Here is a 15,558-nt window from a genome sequence, read left to right on the forward strand (position 1 = left end):
ATTGAAATTCATTAGGCCCTAATCTATGGATTTCACATGATTGGAAATACAGATATGCATCTGTTGGTCACAGATACCTTATAACAAATGTAGGGGCGTGGATCAGAAAACCAGTCAGTTTCTGTTGTGACCACCATTTGCCTCATGCAGTGTGACATATCTCCTTTGCATAGAGTTGATCAGGCCCACTTCTCTTCGATGGATGTGTGAAGTTGCTGGATATTGGCGTGAACCGGAACACGTTGTCGTACACGTCGATCCAGAGCATCCCAAACATGTTCAATGTGTGACATGTCTGGTGAGTATGCAGGCCATGGAAGAACTGGGGCATTTTCAGCTTCCAGGAATTGTGTACAGATCCTTGCGACATAGGGCCGTGCATTATCATGCTGAAACATGAGGTGATGGCGGCGGATGAATGGCACGACAATGGGCCTCGGGATCTCGTCACGGTATATCTGTGCATTCAAATTGCCATCGATAAAATGCAATTGTGTTTGTTGTCCGTAGTTTATGCCTGCCCATACTATAACCCCACCGCCACCATGGGGCACTCTGTTCACAACGTTGACATCAGCGAACCACTCGCCCACACAACGTCCTACATGCTGTCTGTCATCTGCCCGGTACTGTTGAAACCAGGATTCATCCATGAAGAGCACACTTCTCCAGCGTGCCAGTGGCCATCGAAGGTGAGTATTTGCCCACTGAAGTCGATTAAGACACGAACTGCAGTCACGTCAAGACCCTGGTGAGGACAACAAGCACGCAGATGCGCTTCCCTGAGACAGTTTCTGACAGTTTGTGCAGAAGCTGACCCGGTTGGCTGGTCTCAGACGATCCCGCAAGGTGAAGAAGCCGGAGGTGGAAGTCCTGGGCTGGCATGGTTACAGGTGGTCTGCGGTTGTGAGGCCGGTTGAACGTACTGCCAAATTCTCTGGAGTCGGCTTATGGTAGAGACATTTCTGGGATCTTTTTTTCAGCTCAAGAAACGTGATCACCACTTTACATGTTGCATTTATATCCACATACAAAAGTATGTGGACATCCTTTAAAATGAGTGGATTCTGCTATTTCAGCCACACCCGTTGTTGACCGGTGTATTGAAGAGCTCAGTGACTTTCAAAGTTCCTAACCTTTCTAACAACGTGGCAACCTTTCCGAAATGTCTGCTCTGGTAAAGCTGCCCCGGTCAACTGTAAGTGCTGTTATTGTGAAGAGGAAACATCTAGCTGCGAAGTAGGCCACACAAAGCTCACAGAACGGGACCGCCAAGTGCTAAATCGCGTAGCGCGTATAAATAGTCTGGCCTCGGTTGCAACACTCACTACCGAGTTCCAAACTGCCTCTGGAACTAGCACAATAACTGTTTGCTGGGAGCTTCATGAAATGGGTTTCCATGGCCCGAGAAGCCGCACACAAGCCTAAGATCACCATGCGCAATGCCAAGTGTCGGCTGGAGTGTTGTAAAGCTAGCCGCCATTGAACTCTGGAGCAGTGGAAACGTGTTCTCTGGAGTAATGAATCATGCTTCACCATGTCCCCATGTGCAGTTGCAAACCGTAGTCTGGCTTTTTTATGGCGGTTTTGGAGCAGGGGCTTCTTCCTTGCTGAGCGGCCTTTCAGGTTGTCGATATAGGACTCATTTTACTGTGGATATAGATACTTTTGTACCTGTTTCCTTCAGCATCTTCACAAGGTCCTTTACTTTTGTTCTGGGATTGATTTGCACTTTTCGCACCAAAGTACGTTCATCTCTAGGAGACAGAACGCGTCTCCTTCCTGAGCGGTATGACGGCTGCGTGGTCCCATGGTGTTTATACTTGCGTACTATTGTTTGTACAGATGCACGTGGTACCTTCAGGCATTTGTAAATTGCTCCCAAGGATGAACCAGACTTGTGGAGGTCTACATTTTTTTTTTTTTTAGGTCTTGGCTGATTTCTTTAGATTTTCCCATGATGTCAAGCAAAGAGCCACTGCGTTTGAAGGTAGGCCTTGAAATACATCCACAGGTACACCTCCAATTGACTCAAATTATGTCAATTAGCCTATCAGAAGCTTCTAAAGCCATGACATCATTTTCTGGAATTTTCCAAGTTGTTTAAAGGGACTGTCAACTTAGTGTACTTCTGACCCACTGGAATTGTGATACAGTGAATTATAAGTGAAATAATCTGTCTGTAAACAATAGTTGGAAAAATTACTTGTGTCATGCACAAAGTAGATGTCCAAGAAATTTGTGGAGTGGTTGAAAACGAGTTTTAATGACTCCAACCTAAGTGTATGTAAACTTCCGAATTCAACTGTAGTGGGAAGCCTTCCTTGAAGAGTGGAGGTTGTTATAGCAGGGGGGGGGGGGGCAACTCCATATTAATGCACATGATTTTGGAATGAGACGTTCGATGAGCAGGTGTCCACATAGTTTTGGTCATGTAGTGTGTGAGTTTGCGTTCGTGTGTGAGCATGAGCGTGTGTTTCTCCTGGACACACATTGGAATTCTGACCTTTTAAACAAAGCAACCCTCCCTCCCTCCCTCCTCCACCTCCTGCCTCTCTCTCCTTTCATTTCGTTAAGTCTGACTAATAACAACAGGCTGTTTGGAGAGACAACTCCCTGGCTGTCATTGAAAAACCCCTCTGTTACCCATTAAGTCTAGTGACATGAACGTGGGCTTGAGTTTGTGTCGGACCAGGAGTAACAGGCTGGCCTGTAGCTCTGAGATGGACAGAGATGCCCTTATTTGAACTAATTCTCTCCTCTCTCCTCCCTGCAGACACATACTGTACACAGAGTCTCTCACATACCCTTCACTATGGCTGCAAGTTCCAATTTAAACAGTTTTTGAACCTGGTGTTCCTTGGCAGGGTTTGTGCAATATTGGCTCTGATTGGGCTACTCACTCACTCACTCACTCACTCACTCACTCACTCACTCACTCACTCACTCAGTGCTGTGACTGTACAGCGTGCATCTCTGTTGATACAGTATGTGTTAATTCCGGACAGATGGGAGGGCGCTTCTCCCTGTTTCTCAAAACACAGCATCTAGATTGTCCTGCTTTTCCTTCTCTGCCTGAAGCGATGGTGTGCAGAGACGGACCAACAAACACCAGAGGTTACTGTGGGAACTGACCTGAGAATCCATATGTGTGTGTGAAGGAATGTGTGTGATCTCAGCTCACTCATTTCCCCCCACCCTGATATCCAAACCCTGAATACAGCCTCCAGCTGGGTGTGTTATGTCAGAGAGAAACTATTCTTTCTGTACGATGGGTGATGGATGTGCTTCAGCCGTGGTGTGGCTGCTGACAAAACCTTGCCAAGAGGGTTCTACATTGTGACGTTACTCAATTACCTGTTCTTTCCTTTTTTTAGAAAAGAGAAAAGGGATATTTCAAGATAACTCTCGCCCCCTTTCTCACCTTTCTCAGCAACATGGCCAATGCCCTGGCCAATGCGATGTGTGAGCGCTGTAAGAGTGGCTTTGCCCCGGCGGAGAAGATCGTCAACAGCAACGGGGAGCTGTACCATGAGGGGTGCTTCGTCTGTGCTCAGTGCTTCCAGCAGTTCCCCGAAGGTCTCTTCTATGAGGTGACATTCTCTTACGTTACCCCTGTCACCATCATACCCTCTCTCCCTTCTCTCCCTCTCACCATCATACCCTCTCTCCCTTCTCTCCCTCTCACCATTATACCCTCTCTCTCTTCTCTCCCTCTCACCATCATACCCTCTCTCCCTCTCACCATCATACCCTCTCTCCCTTCTCTCCCTCTCACCATCATACCCTCTCTCCCTTCTCTCCCTCTCACCATCATACCCTCTCTCCCTTCTCTCCCTCTCACCATCATACCCTCTCTCCCTTCTCTCCCTCTCATCATCATACCCTCTCTCTCTTCTCTCCCTCTCACCATCATACCCTCTCTCCCTTCTCTCCCTCTCACCATCATACCCTCCTCTCCCTCTCACCATTATACCCTCTCTCCCTTCTCTCCCTCTCACCATCATACCCTCTCTCCCTTCTCTCCCTCTCACCATCATACCCTCTCTCCCTCTCACCATCATACCCTCTCTCCCTTCTCTCCCTCTCACCATCATACCCTCTCTCTCTTCTCTCCCTCTCATCATCATACCCTCTCTCTCTTCTCTCCCTCTCATCATCATACCCTCTCTCTCTTCTCTCCCTCTCACCATCATTCCCTCTCACCATCATACTGTCTATGCCCTCTCACCATCAGCCCCTCTCTTCTGCTCTACCTCTCCCTCTCACCCATCTCATCCTATACATTGTCCAGCCTGAAATAAACCCTAAGCCCCTTGTCTTAGAGATAATTATTGCATTAGCCTCCCTCCTGTCACAAATTCAATATTAGGTATAGTGTATTAGCTGGATCGACTCCCAAACTCACAGCACTCCGCCCAATGCATTACTGGCCCAGCAGAATAGACAGGAGGCCAGACACATCCAGCTGACCCTAGGGATCACAGAGCTCTTCCCTGAAAGGGAGATCAAAGCCACAGACAGATCTGTAGAGGCACAGGTGTATCTATGACTACCGTATGTTCTAATCAATGACTGGTTCTGATGCTTATGTTCTGTATTGATTGATCCAGAAACACATAGACTGTGACTACTAAAATAAGATGATCATGTATTTTCTGGCTGTAAGACAACGGTTGCCTTCCCGGCAGCCCATCCAGACTACACCTAAACTATATTGAAACTAACTTTTTTTCCTGCAGTTTGAGGGCAGGAAGTACTGCGAGCACGACTTCCAGATGTTGTTTGCTCCCTGCTGCCACCAATGTGGTGAGTACAGGAGCTGCACCTACACAGCAGCATTAGATTAGAGTTTTATGTAGTCACATGCACAGGGTTGCAGATGTAGTTGCAGTGTACAGTGAAATTCTTAAGCTCCAACAGTGCAGGTGTGAATGAAACAAAATAATATATATACTACCGTTCAAAAGTTTGAGGTCACTTAGAAATGTCCTTGTTTTTGAAAGAAAAGCACATTTTTTTTGTCCTTTTAAATCACATCAAATTGATCGGAAATACAGTGTTGACATTGTTAATGTTGTAAATGACTATTGTAGCTGGAAACGGCAGATTTTTTATGGAATATCTACATGGGCGTACAGAGGTCCATTATCAGCAACCATCACTCCTGTGTTCCAATGGCACGTTGTGTTAGCTAATCCAAGTTTCTCATTTTAAAATGGTAATTGACCATTAGAAAACCCTTTTGCAATTATGTTAGCACAGCAGAAAACTGTTGTCCTGATTAAAGAAGCAATAAAACTGGCCTTTAGACTAGTTGAGGCACCGGTGCACAACTGAGCAAGAGGACAAGTACATTAGAGTGTCAAGTTTGAGAAACAGACACCTCACAAGTCCTCAACTGGCAGCCTCATTAAATAGTACCCGCAACACCAGTCTCAGCGTCAACAGTGAAGAGGCGACTCCGGGATGCTGGCCTTCTAGGCAGAGTTGCAAAGAAAAAGCCATATCTCAGACTGGCCAATAAAAATAAAAGATTAAGATGGGCAAAAGAACACAGACACTGGACAGAGGAACTCTGCCTAGAAGGAACTCTGCCTAGACTTTTTGAACGTGTATGTGTGTGTATGTATATATATATATATGTATATATATTACATTACACACATGTTTGTGTTGTGTGAAGGTCATGTTTGGTCTCCTTTTAACCCTGCTTCCTTCACCTTGAGCTCTAGACACAACTGTGTAGACTTCTACCGCCAATAGTTTTTTCTCTCTAAATTAACTAGGGCCGGGACGGTACCAGTATCGCAATATTTTTTTACTTGGCAAAAATGACAACACAAAGCAGACCAAACGTTTTGGTCATTTTAAAAGCCTGCTGTATGTAAAATGGTGTGTGTGCTTTAGCTTGGGGTAAAAATTATGTTTGTTTCCAACATTAGGGCTGTTTTCCAAAAGAAATGTTCCTTTCCACCATACTAACGTTTATTGCGATACTGGTATTGTCCCAGCCCTAACATTAACAGGTGGATATGTGAGTGCACGGGGGATGTTGTAGTCTTGCCAGTGTGTTGTCCCTGACTTCCTTCTTCTCCTCCTCCCAGGGGAGTTTATCATTGGTCGTGTGATCAAGGCGATGAACAACAGTTGGCACCCTGACTGTTTCTGCTGTGACCTCTGCCAGGCCGTACTGGCTGACGTGGGCTTCGTCAAGAACGCCGGCAGGTCAGTCCAGAGACTTGGGCTGGATCATTGATCAGCCATTACTGATCTAACACCAGGGGACAGCAACCTTTCCACTTCATAGCTTTTAGAAAGCAAGGAGAAATCCCACACACTGTTTACACCCCACAATAGTTTTAATGTAGCCAGTAGTGGTGCGTGGGTATAATCACTGGGGAAGCCAGAAGAAAAAGCCATATTAAAACCTGTGTGTTGTGACAATTGTGTTGTTTGCTCTATAACCTGTTAGTTCATATGCCTTGTGACTGTGATATATAGGTCTAAGGCCGAGACGATAAGAAGACACAATGGGAAAATGAATTCAACCATACCTTTGTTTTATCACAAAACTGGAAAGCAACCTCTGTCCAGTGAAGTCCACAAAGCATATTGTATGTAACAAACAGTTACATGACCTACAGCATGGTCAATTAAGTTAATGTTTCTGACATTTTCAGACCACTAAACGACTATTGATTTAGAACCACAGAGTTACCGCAAGTCGCAAAAAGAACTGGAGCTGCCTTCACTATTCCAGCACCTTTTTAACATCTTATAATCACCTAATGCTTAGTCTAATACCATGACAACTAAAATATACAAAAAAAGATTTAGCCCAATCAACGTAAGCTAAATATGATGCTGCAGACCATGGTTCTGATTTCTGTGTGTGTGTGCGCATTCGTGCAAGTAGAAAAAACATGTTGACTCACCTTACTTGTAGAGAAATGGCAAATGCCATCCTCCTTTCTTTCATGTTGAAGAAACGGTTTATCACTCTGTCATACAGTACACGGTTCATTTTTTTGTTTTCCTAGGCTACCTGGCTAAAGCATTGAATGCAAAGGAAGCCAGCGAGCATTTCAAATCAAATTGTATTTGTCACATGCGCCAAATACAACGTGAAATGCTTACTTAAAAGCCATTAACCAACAATGCAGTTCAAGAAATAGTTAAGAAAATATTTACTAAATAAACTAAAGTAAAAAAATATATATTATAAGTAAAACAAGAAATGACATATCAATAACGAAGCTATAAACAGGGGGTACCGGTATGGAGTCAATGTGCCGGAGAACAGGTTAGTCGAGGTAATTTGTAAAGTGACTATGCATAGATAATAAACAGCGAGTAGCAGCAGTGTAAAACGGCAGTTTGGATTTTGCTAAACTCCAGTCACATCGCATCGAAGGCATACGTCACTGACAGAAACTAGTTGTGCATCTCGTTGTGTTGTTGTGCTCCGGTGGCTAGTTAGCTAGCTAAAACTGTTTCCCATGAAAATAAGTTAGGCTGGCGAGCGCTCGCCAGTTAGCTAGTTAACATTAGCCTTCTACATCTAGCTACATATTGAACTTCCATCTTCTTTGGCCAGGGGCACAATGTTTGAATTTATGGTTGGATCAGAATTGATGTTATAATCATTGGCTAGTACAGAGAATTAAGTAAAGCCACAAGTCTAAATCCATATCTTCGTCCATGGCTAATTCGGGAAAGGGCCAATTTTAGCTAGCTAGCCACCGGAGGACAACAACACAACGAAATGGACAACAACACAACAAGATGCACAACAAGTTTCTGTCAGTGACGTATGCCTTCGATGCAATGTGACTGGAGTGCAGCCAAATCCAAACTGGGTTTTTACACTGCTGCTGCTCGCTGTTTATTATCTATGCATAGTCACTTTACAAATTACCTTGAATAACCTGTACCCGGCACATTGACTCGGTACCGTTACACCCTGTATATAGCGTCGTTATTGTGTTGCTTTTTTTTTGAATATGTGAATATTTTCTTAACTCTTTTTCTTGAACTGCATTGTTGGTTAAGGGCTTGTAAGTAAGCATTTCACGGTAAGGTGAATACCTGTTGTATTTGGCGCACGTGACATACAATTGGATTGGATTTGAAATGCTCGCTGGCTTCCCTTGCATTCAGTGCTTTGGGCGGCAACAATGTCATACTCTTTTGGACCAGACAGCATCAGATAGATGGCCTACACATACAGAAACAGATGGGCGCTGTTTCGCTCGCTCAGATGCCTTCTCTGGTCAGATATATTGTCTCTTGCGAATTGAAGGATAATTTTGAAACACAGAGACAAAAAAAACGTATTTTTTTTCTTGGTACATTTTGAGGAAGCCTGGGTTCCCTTGACATCAATGAATACACGCCACTGAATGTAGCAACATAATTTCAGCCTCGGTCAGGCTGATCTCATTCTTTATTAACATGTATCTCTCTCCCTCAGACACCTGTGTCGCCCGTGTCATAACCGTGAGAAGGCCCGTGGTCTGGGGAAGTACATCTGTCAGAAGTGCCACGCTATCATCGAGGAGCAGCCGCTGCTGTTCAAGAACGACCCCTACCACCCCGATCACTTCAACTGCAACAACTGCGGGTACACATGCAAACAATATAGAAACAACCAGTAGTGAAAACATTACCCAATTGTCATACTTGAGTAAAAGTAAAGATACCTTCGTAGAAAATTATTCAAGTAAAAGTGAAAGTCACCCAGTAAAATACTACTTGAGTAAAAGTCTAAAATTATTTGGTTTTAAATCTACTTAAGTATCAAAAGTAAATGTAATAGCTCAAATATACTTATAAATTATTTCAAATTCCTTTTATTAATCAAACCAAACAGCACAATTATTTTTTCTTTTTTAATTTACGGATAGCCAACGGCACACTCCAACACTCCGGCATCCATTTAGAGATGTTCTCTTGATAAGTGCGTGAATTGGACCATTTTCCTGTCATGCTAAGCATTCAAAATGTAACGAGTACTTTTGGGTGTCAGCAAAAATGTATGAAGTAAAAAGCACATTATTTTATTTAGGAATGTAGTAAAGTAATAGTTGTCAAAAATATATATCGTAAAGTACAGGTACCCCAAAAAACGACTTTAGTACTTTAAAGTATTTTTACTTAAGTACTTTACACCACTTGAAACAACTCCGCAAACTTTATATACAACCAAAACACCATATTTATACAACCTGCATACAAGCTAAATCACCACACAAACACTCACTACACAAACCTAGTGGTCTATATAACCACTAACATATCTTTACTCAACTGCTACACAACCTAGTATAAACACAACTTCTACACTAACGTCTATGCAACCTATACACGTACTGTAGCCTGTCAGTGGTAGAAACTCGAGCTGTTATAGACATGGTTTGTTCTCTGTAGCAGTGTGGGACTCCTCCGGGTTGGGTTCACTAGTGTTTACCCTTGTAAAGTCAGCCAAAGGAGAGACGAGAGGGAGGAGGAGCAGGGAGGGAGGAAGAGAGCAGAGGGAGTGAGTGACGATAGAAGAATGATTATCTGAGTAGCTCTTTTAGATGGCAGTTGAGAGGCACCTCCAGTCTAACCAAACCTTTCCTGTAAGACTGTCTGTTCTTAAACAAACCTACAGCTGTCAGCCTGTCCCATGCTTGAGGCAGAGGTTGTGATAATGAGTATTCAGTCAGGAAGTCAGTGCAGGCGACTCATTCCCCTATGCATCACTGCCACTGGGTTTGTGTTTTGAATACAGTGCACTTACTATCCCCTAGTAAAGTAGGACTCACCAAGACACAGGGGCACACTGTTGGCAGGATGCTAAACAAAACAAGCATAGTCAGCATCACACACAGACACGCATGCACAAACACACACCAGGGAACACCAGATTAGGCAAGGAGCTGACTCAGTGATGACTCATACTAACACATTGAATATCACAAATTGAGAAGAGAGGTGTGGTCAGCAGCATTCCACTGTTACAATTCTTCACTACTCCGTTACTCAGGGGCTGCAATATCTACTGGTTTTAGATTGTATCACTTGCTTTTAGTCTTAATTTGAGCTATTCTACCTGGGTAACCTGCTGTCTCAGGTCACTAACATTAATTGATTGATCACTGTCAGTATTCAAAACGGAACTAGCTAAAACAATATCTTTGTTCTCTAAAACGATGGAAAAGAGTGATGTAGTTAGTGATGATGTAATGGTCCCTCTCACCTATAGTAAGGAGCTGACTGCTGATGCCAGGGAGCTGAAGGGAGAGCTGTACTGCCTGCCCTGCCATGACAAGATGGGTGTTCCCATCTGTGGCGCTTGCAGGAGACCCATCGAGGGCCGCGTGGTCAATGCCATGGGCAAGCAGTGGCACGTCGAGGTATGATGACATCACTCCTACAATATGGACCAATTCAGTAGTGATGGGAAGTTCGGCTCTTTATACTGACTCATCTTTTCAACTTGTTATAAGATCAAATCTTTCGACTAATTTCATTAATTGGATTCAGTAATGCTCAGACCACGCAGGACCCCCTTACCGGCGAACAATGACCTGAAAAACTCAAATGAGAATCATGATTCTACAAGCCGCAACCGGACAATATTGTGAACAACACTTGGCGGAAGGCAATTACTTGAGTGCGCGAGGGAGATGGGCACAATATCATTCCCGTACTGCAGCAGCCCCTCGGAACGATTCATTCTTGAGTTTGGAAGGCTGTGCATGTTTACAAAGCTGTGTTCATCAAAACACTCAATAATCAATGTATTGCATTAATTCGTGCACAATGCGATCAATTATCAGTTCTACACATGCCTTCTTCTCTATGCTGCCTGCAACATTATCTATTTTCCTGCGCGCACATGATAGACAGTTGTAGTTTGGAGCACATCTCTGGAGCCGCAGGACCGGAGGTGTGTGTATCAATCCTGCTGTAGGAGTCATTGCGGCCAGAAGGTCAAACCAATGGCAAATGAACAAGTTACTCTGAAAAACGAATCATGGCTTTTGAGTCAGTAAAAAGAGTTAAAGAACTAATCGTTCACAAACTGCACATCACTACTGTTCTGAAGGTTGCAATGTTATGGAACAGAACATTTAGATAAAAATGTATTGTATATGATTATAGTATTTTGTAGCCATGATGTGATTATTACAAAGCAGAATACTTTATATTCTTCGGTATGCCCTGCTTTCTTTCATTGTCTCTGAATAACTATAATTCCTCAGAACATCAAAGTAGAAATGTATTCAAGGGAGTTTGTATGTGGAATAAATGTTATTCTAGCCTCCTCTGTGGTATTTCTACCCTGCTCTCATATCATCTCTGTGGTCATGTTTGGACTATCTCAGAATGGAGGACATCCTTCCTCTTTCTTTCCCTCTGCCACTCCTCTATTCATATCTCTGCTGCCTTCTTTCCTCTCTACTTTTCTCCTACTTGCTATCGCTCCTCCCTCCCTCCCTCCTGCAGCACCATGTGTGTGCTCTGTGTGAACGTCCGTTTCACGGCCACCCGTATTATGAGCGTGGGGACCACACCTACTGTGAAAAACACTTTAACATGGTGAGGGGTTAGTTAGGAGACCTGTTCTGGCTGCACCCTGTCCTGCTCTGTCTGTGTTCCATTCTGCACCCTGGTGGAACCCCCCTCACACACACAAGGCTCCTGTCTGTCTGTAGGGGTGAGTGCTTCACATGGGGGTGCTCCTGCCCTGCTGCTGCCCTCTGAACCCACTAATCTCAGACTAGACTGGTCTGGTCTGACTCTTAATAGGTCTGAACTGAGCTAGACGGAACTGGATTGAGCTGACCTGTGCTGGTCTGTCTGTACTAACCTGTTGTGTTGGGCCATGTTGTGTGTGTTTGCAGCATTTTGTGTGTGCTAAGTGTGAGAAACCCTTCCTGGGCCATCGCCACTACGAACGCAAAGGACTGGCCTACTGTGAGACTCACTACAACCAGGTAATGTAGGGGAAGGCTGCACACAGCCCAAGGAAAGAGAAGTCACACAATCACATCTCTACTCAGTAACTTTATCCAATCCAGGCACTGTATTCTATTTATCTTTGAACAAATCATTGAACATGAATATGAGCCTGAGGAGAATGATTGCATCTTGCTGTATGTAATGTGAATGAGACCTCCAGTCTTGTTTAGTTCTATGGGGCCATCTAGTGGTAGATGTATAAATGTACAGTATTTATCTCTATATTATTGGTACTGATGCATCAAAATACTGTAGACATTTAAGTAAATTGCATGGTTCTATTGAAAACACAGTAAAGAAATTGTCATTTGTAAACAAGTGATTTGTGAGGCCTTTGACTCCTCCCCTCCTCTTCTACAGCTCTTTGGAGATGTCTGCTACCACTGCAACCGTGTCATTGAGGGTGATGGTAGGATATTATATTTCATAATCTAATATTGTCATATTAAAAATATTGTATGTCATGTTAGTGTATGCATTACTTGTTATGAAGTGCGTGTTTGTGTTGTGTGTTCCAGTGGTGTCAGCCCTGAACAAGGCATGGTGTGTCAACTGCTTCGCCTGCTCCACCTGCAACACCAAGCTCACCCTAAAGTAAGTCAGGCTGACTGTGTTAACACATCAAAAACATCCTGTGATCCCACTGTTAGATTCTAAATAACATAGTAAATCTCAAACCAAGTTCATTCATCCACTGGGTCACACAGCTGCATAAGACAAATACATGTTTCCACCAGGACCAGCAAGTATATATACTCTCCTTCAGGCGGAGTCCCCTGCTTTTCTCTGAACACTACATCTTTGTTGCTAGGCAGGAAGTTAAGGGATGTGGGTAATAAACTGTTCCTTCTCCCTTCATATGACCTGACCTCGGCCCACCAGCTAATCCACAGCTACCCTTATTAGTGACCGCAACCATGTGATTGCCTTTTCCCTTACTTAGTAACGTTCCAGGCCCATGGCTCTTATCCAGCCTCCATTGACCCCACCATATACATTCCTCATACATGTAACCATTAACTTCTAGTATAGCAAGTATTTCAAACTAGAACCCAACACCACACAGTCTAAAACCATGTAAGACAATTTTTAGACTGTAGGGTTTCTGAAGCATTAGCACTGTCCTTTTCTGTCTCTCATCTGTCTCTACTATACCTGTTACACTGTACCTATAGCTTTTCCACCTACCTGTGTATTCCTATATTCTCTCTGTCCCTTTGTTTCACTTGTCCCTGTTTGTCTGTCCATGTCCTTCCTCCTCCTCCTCTCCTCCTCCCTCCTGGTCCTACCAGGGATAAGTTTGTAGAGGTGGATCTGAAGCCTGTGTGTAAACACTGCTACGAGCGCCTGCCAGACGACATGAAGCGCCGTCTTGCCAAACAAGAAAAAGAAAAGAAGAAGAAAATGCCCATGTGTCTGTAAACCCCTGTCCTTCCTTTCTCCTCACTTCCACTTTCCATTCATTGGTTAGTTTTCGTCTCCTTTCATTCTCTTTTTCATGTGTTGTGATTTTACTTTTTATGGTTTCATGTTTCCTATCTGTTTTTCATTCGTCCATTCTGACAAGTCAGTTGAAGGTTTTAGACACAGAGATCAAATATGTGTTAAACAATAACTTTGAATCGCATTTTTGATTACATCACTTTCACCATCACTGTAATTTATCATTTTTAGAGTAAGAACAATCAACAGAAGTAGAGATTAGCTACAGATCATAAATAATTACCGGTACAGGTTGGTAAAATCGCCTAAGCTGTTCTTTGCGTCAGTTCCGGTTTCCCGTGCAATGTTGACCATATTTAGAAACTCTGCAGGAAATGGTTATTCTATACGGCCAGACACACTCTTGGTTTAACGTAATGCTGTAATAATCCGACCAGAAGTTCTCTCTGATCAGCTGGTCGAGGCTAGAGGCATGTACAGTACGGTAGTGTGTATTTCCTCAGATCAGTGTAAAGATAAGGCTTTGTTCACCAGTTCCTGGTTTATGGTTAAAACACTAATCCTTTCCTGTCTCTGTGTACTGGATGTTTGACTTGCTGTCTGATTTTTTTCAGACGCCAATGTGTTTCACATGTGCTCTCCCTGCTAAAGCCTAAACACTGTAGAGTTGAATATGCTCAAAGGACATCTTTCCAGGAGCAAGAGGGAAAGGGGGAAAGAACATGAGGGTGTAGAAGTGGAAGAGAGGGAGCAGGAGAGAAAGTAGTGCTAGAGTGTAGGACTCTTTATTTCACCTTCACCTCTTGATATAGATCAATGAAAGTCAGAACCCTGCTCATACAGTATCTTTGTCTCTCCCTTACAGGAACAAGTTTGTGGAGTTTGACATGAAGCCGGTGTGTAAGAAGTGTTACGAGAAGTTTCCTCTGGAACTTAAGAAGAGGCTGAAGAAGCTGGCGGAGACAGTGGCCCGGAAGTAGACCGAGACAGACCCAGACAGACAGACAGACAGACCCAGACAGACAGACCCAGACAGACAGACAGACAGACAGACAGACCCAGACAGACAGACCCAGACAGACAGACCCAGACAGACAGACCCAGACAGACAGACCCAGACAGACAGACAGACAGACAGACCCAGACAGACAGACAGACAGACCCAGACAGACAGACAGACAGACAGACAGACCCAGACAGACAGACCCAGACAGACAGACCCAGACAGACAGACCCAGACAGACAGACCCAGACAGACAGACCCAGACAGACAGACCCAGACAGACAGACCCAGACAGACAGACCCAGACAGACAGACAGACAGACAGACAGACAGACAGACAGACAGACAGACAGACCCAGACCGACCCAGACAGACAGACAGACAGACACAGACAGACAGACAGACAGACAGACAGACAGACAGACAGACAGACAGACAGACAGACACAGACAGACAGACAGACAGACAGACAGACAGACAGACAGACAGACAGACCGACACAGACAGACCGACACAGACAGACAGACAGACAGACAGACCGACACAGACAGACAGACAGACCGACCCAGACAGACAGACAGACAGACCGACCCAGACAGACAGACCGACCCAGACAGACCGACCCAGACAGACAGACAGACCGACCCAGACAGACAGACCGACACAGACAGACCCAGACAGACAGACAGACAGACAGACAGAGACTGACCGAGACCGACAGACCGGAAGCCTATAGTCACTAGATGGCCATGCTAGAATGGACAAAAGTAATATCATCAGAATGTTTGAGCAACCACATGAGCTATTTGTTCTTGATGTAAGGTTAGGGATTAGGGTTAAGGTTATGTTGTTGATGAATCACATTTGCAGTTTCCTTCAATCTTTTCATGCTTGGCCAAATAGTGACAACCCATGAGCAGAGAGACCGACATTACACAAAGAAGAGTCCTCGCCAAATCAGTGCCTTTGTCTAAAGACATATTCATATTATATTCATATTTATCCTTGAGATGCTTATCTCATATATTTAATTTAAATTTAACTTCAAAACCCAACTTGTTTATTAAAGTATGCATCAGTGTCCTGGTATTTCATCA

The 15,558-nt window shown here is 44.1% G+C and overlaps 1 protein-coding gene across 4 annotated transcripts in view; it reads left to right on the plus strand.

The window, feature by feature from the left end:
• Nucleotides 1-14,538, plus strand: part of LOC120058398 (LIM and senescent cell antigen-like-containing domain protein 1) — a 41,898-nt gene extending 27,360 nt beyond the window's left edge. For 3 of the 4 annotated variants that reach the window (XM_039007031.1, XM_039007030.1, XM_039007029.1), the window contains exons 2-10: nucleotides 3,434-3,593; nucleotides 4,743-4,809; nucleotides 6,108-6,228; nucleotides 8,477-8,626; nucleotides 10,253-10,403; nucleotides 11,898-11,990; nucleotides 12,376-12,424; nucleotides 12,534-12,609; nucleotides 14,324-14,538. In XM_039007031.1, the coding sequence (XP_038862959.1) occupies nucleotides 3,434-3,593; nucleotides 4,743-4,809; nucleotides 6,108-6,228; nucleotides 8,477-8,626; nucleotides 10,253-10,403; nucleotides 11,898-11,990; nucleotides 12,376-12,424; nucleotides 12,534-12,609; nucleotides 14,324-14,438 (982 nt within the window). In that variant the 3' untranslated portion in view covers nucleotides 14,439-14,538. Of the gene's footprint in view, nucleotides 1-3,377; nucleotides 3,594-4,742; nucleotides 4,810-6,107; nucleotides 6,229-8,476; nucleotides 8,627-10,252; nucleotides 10,404-11,897; nucleotides 11,991-12,375; nucleotides 12,425-12,533; nucleotides 12,610-14,323 lie in introns of all 4 variants that reach the window. The other variant, XM_039007032.1, reaches the window with a different exon arrangement.
• The last annotated feature ends 1,020 nt before the right edge of the window (nucleotides 14,539-15,558 follow it).

This window comes from Salvelinus namaycush, chromosome 13 (genome assembly GCF_016432855.1).
Source record: "Salvelinus namaycush isolate Seneca chromosome 13, SaNama_1.0, whole genome shotgun sequence".
NCBI classification, from domain to species: domain Eukaryota; kingdom Metazoa; phylum Chordata; class Actinopteri; order Salmoniformes; family Salmonidae; genus Salvelinus; species Salvelinus namaycush.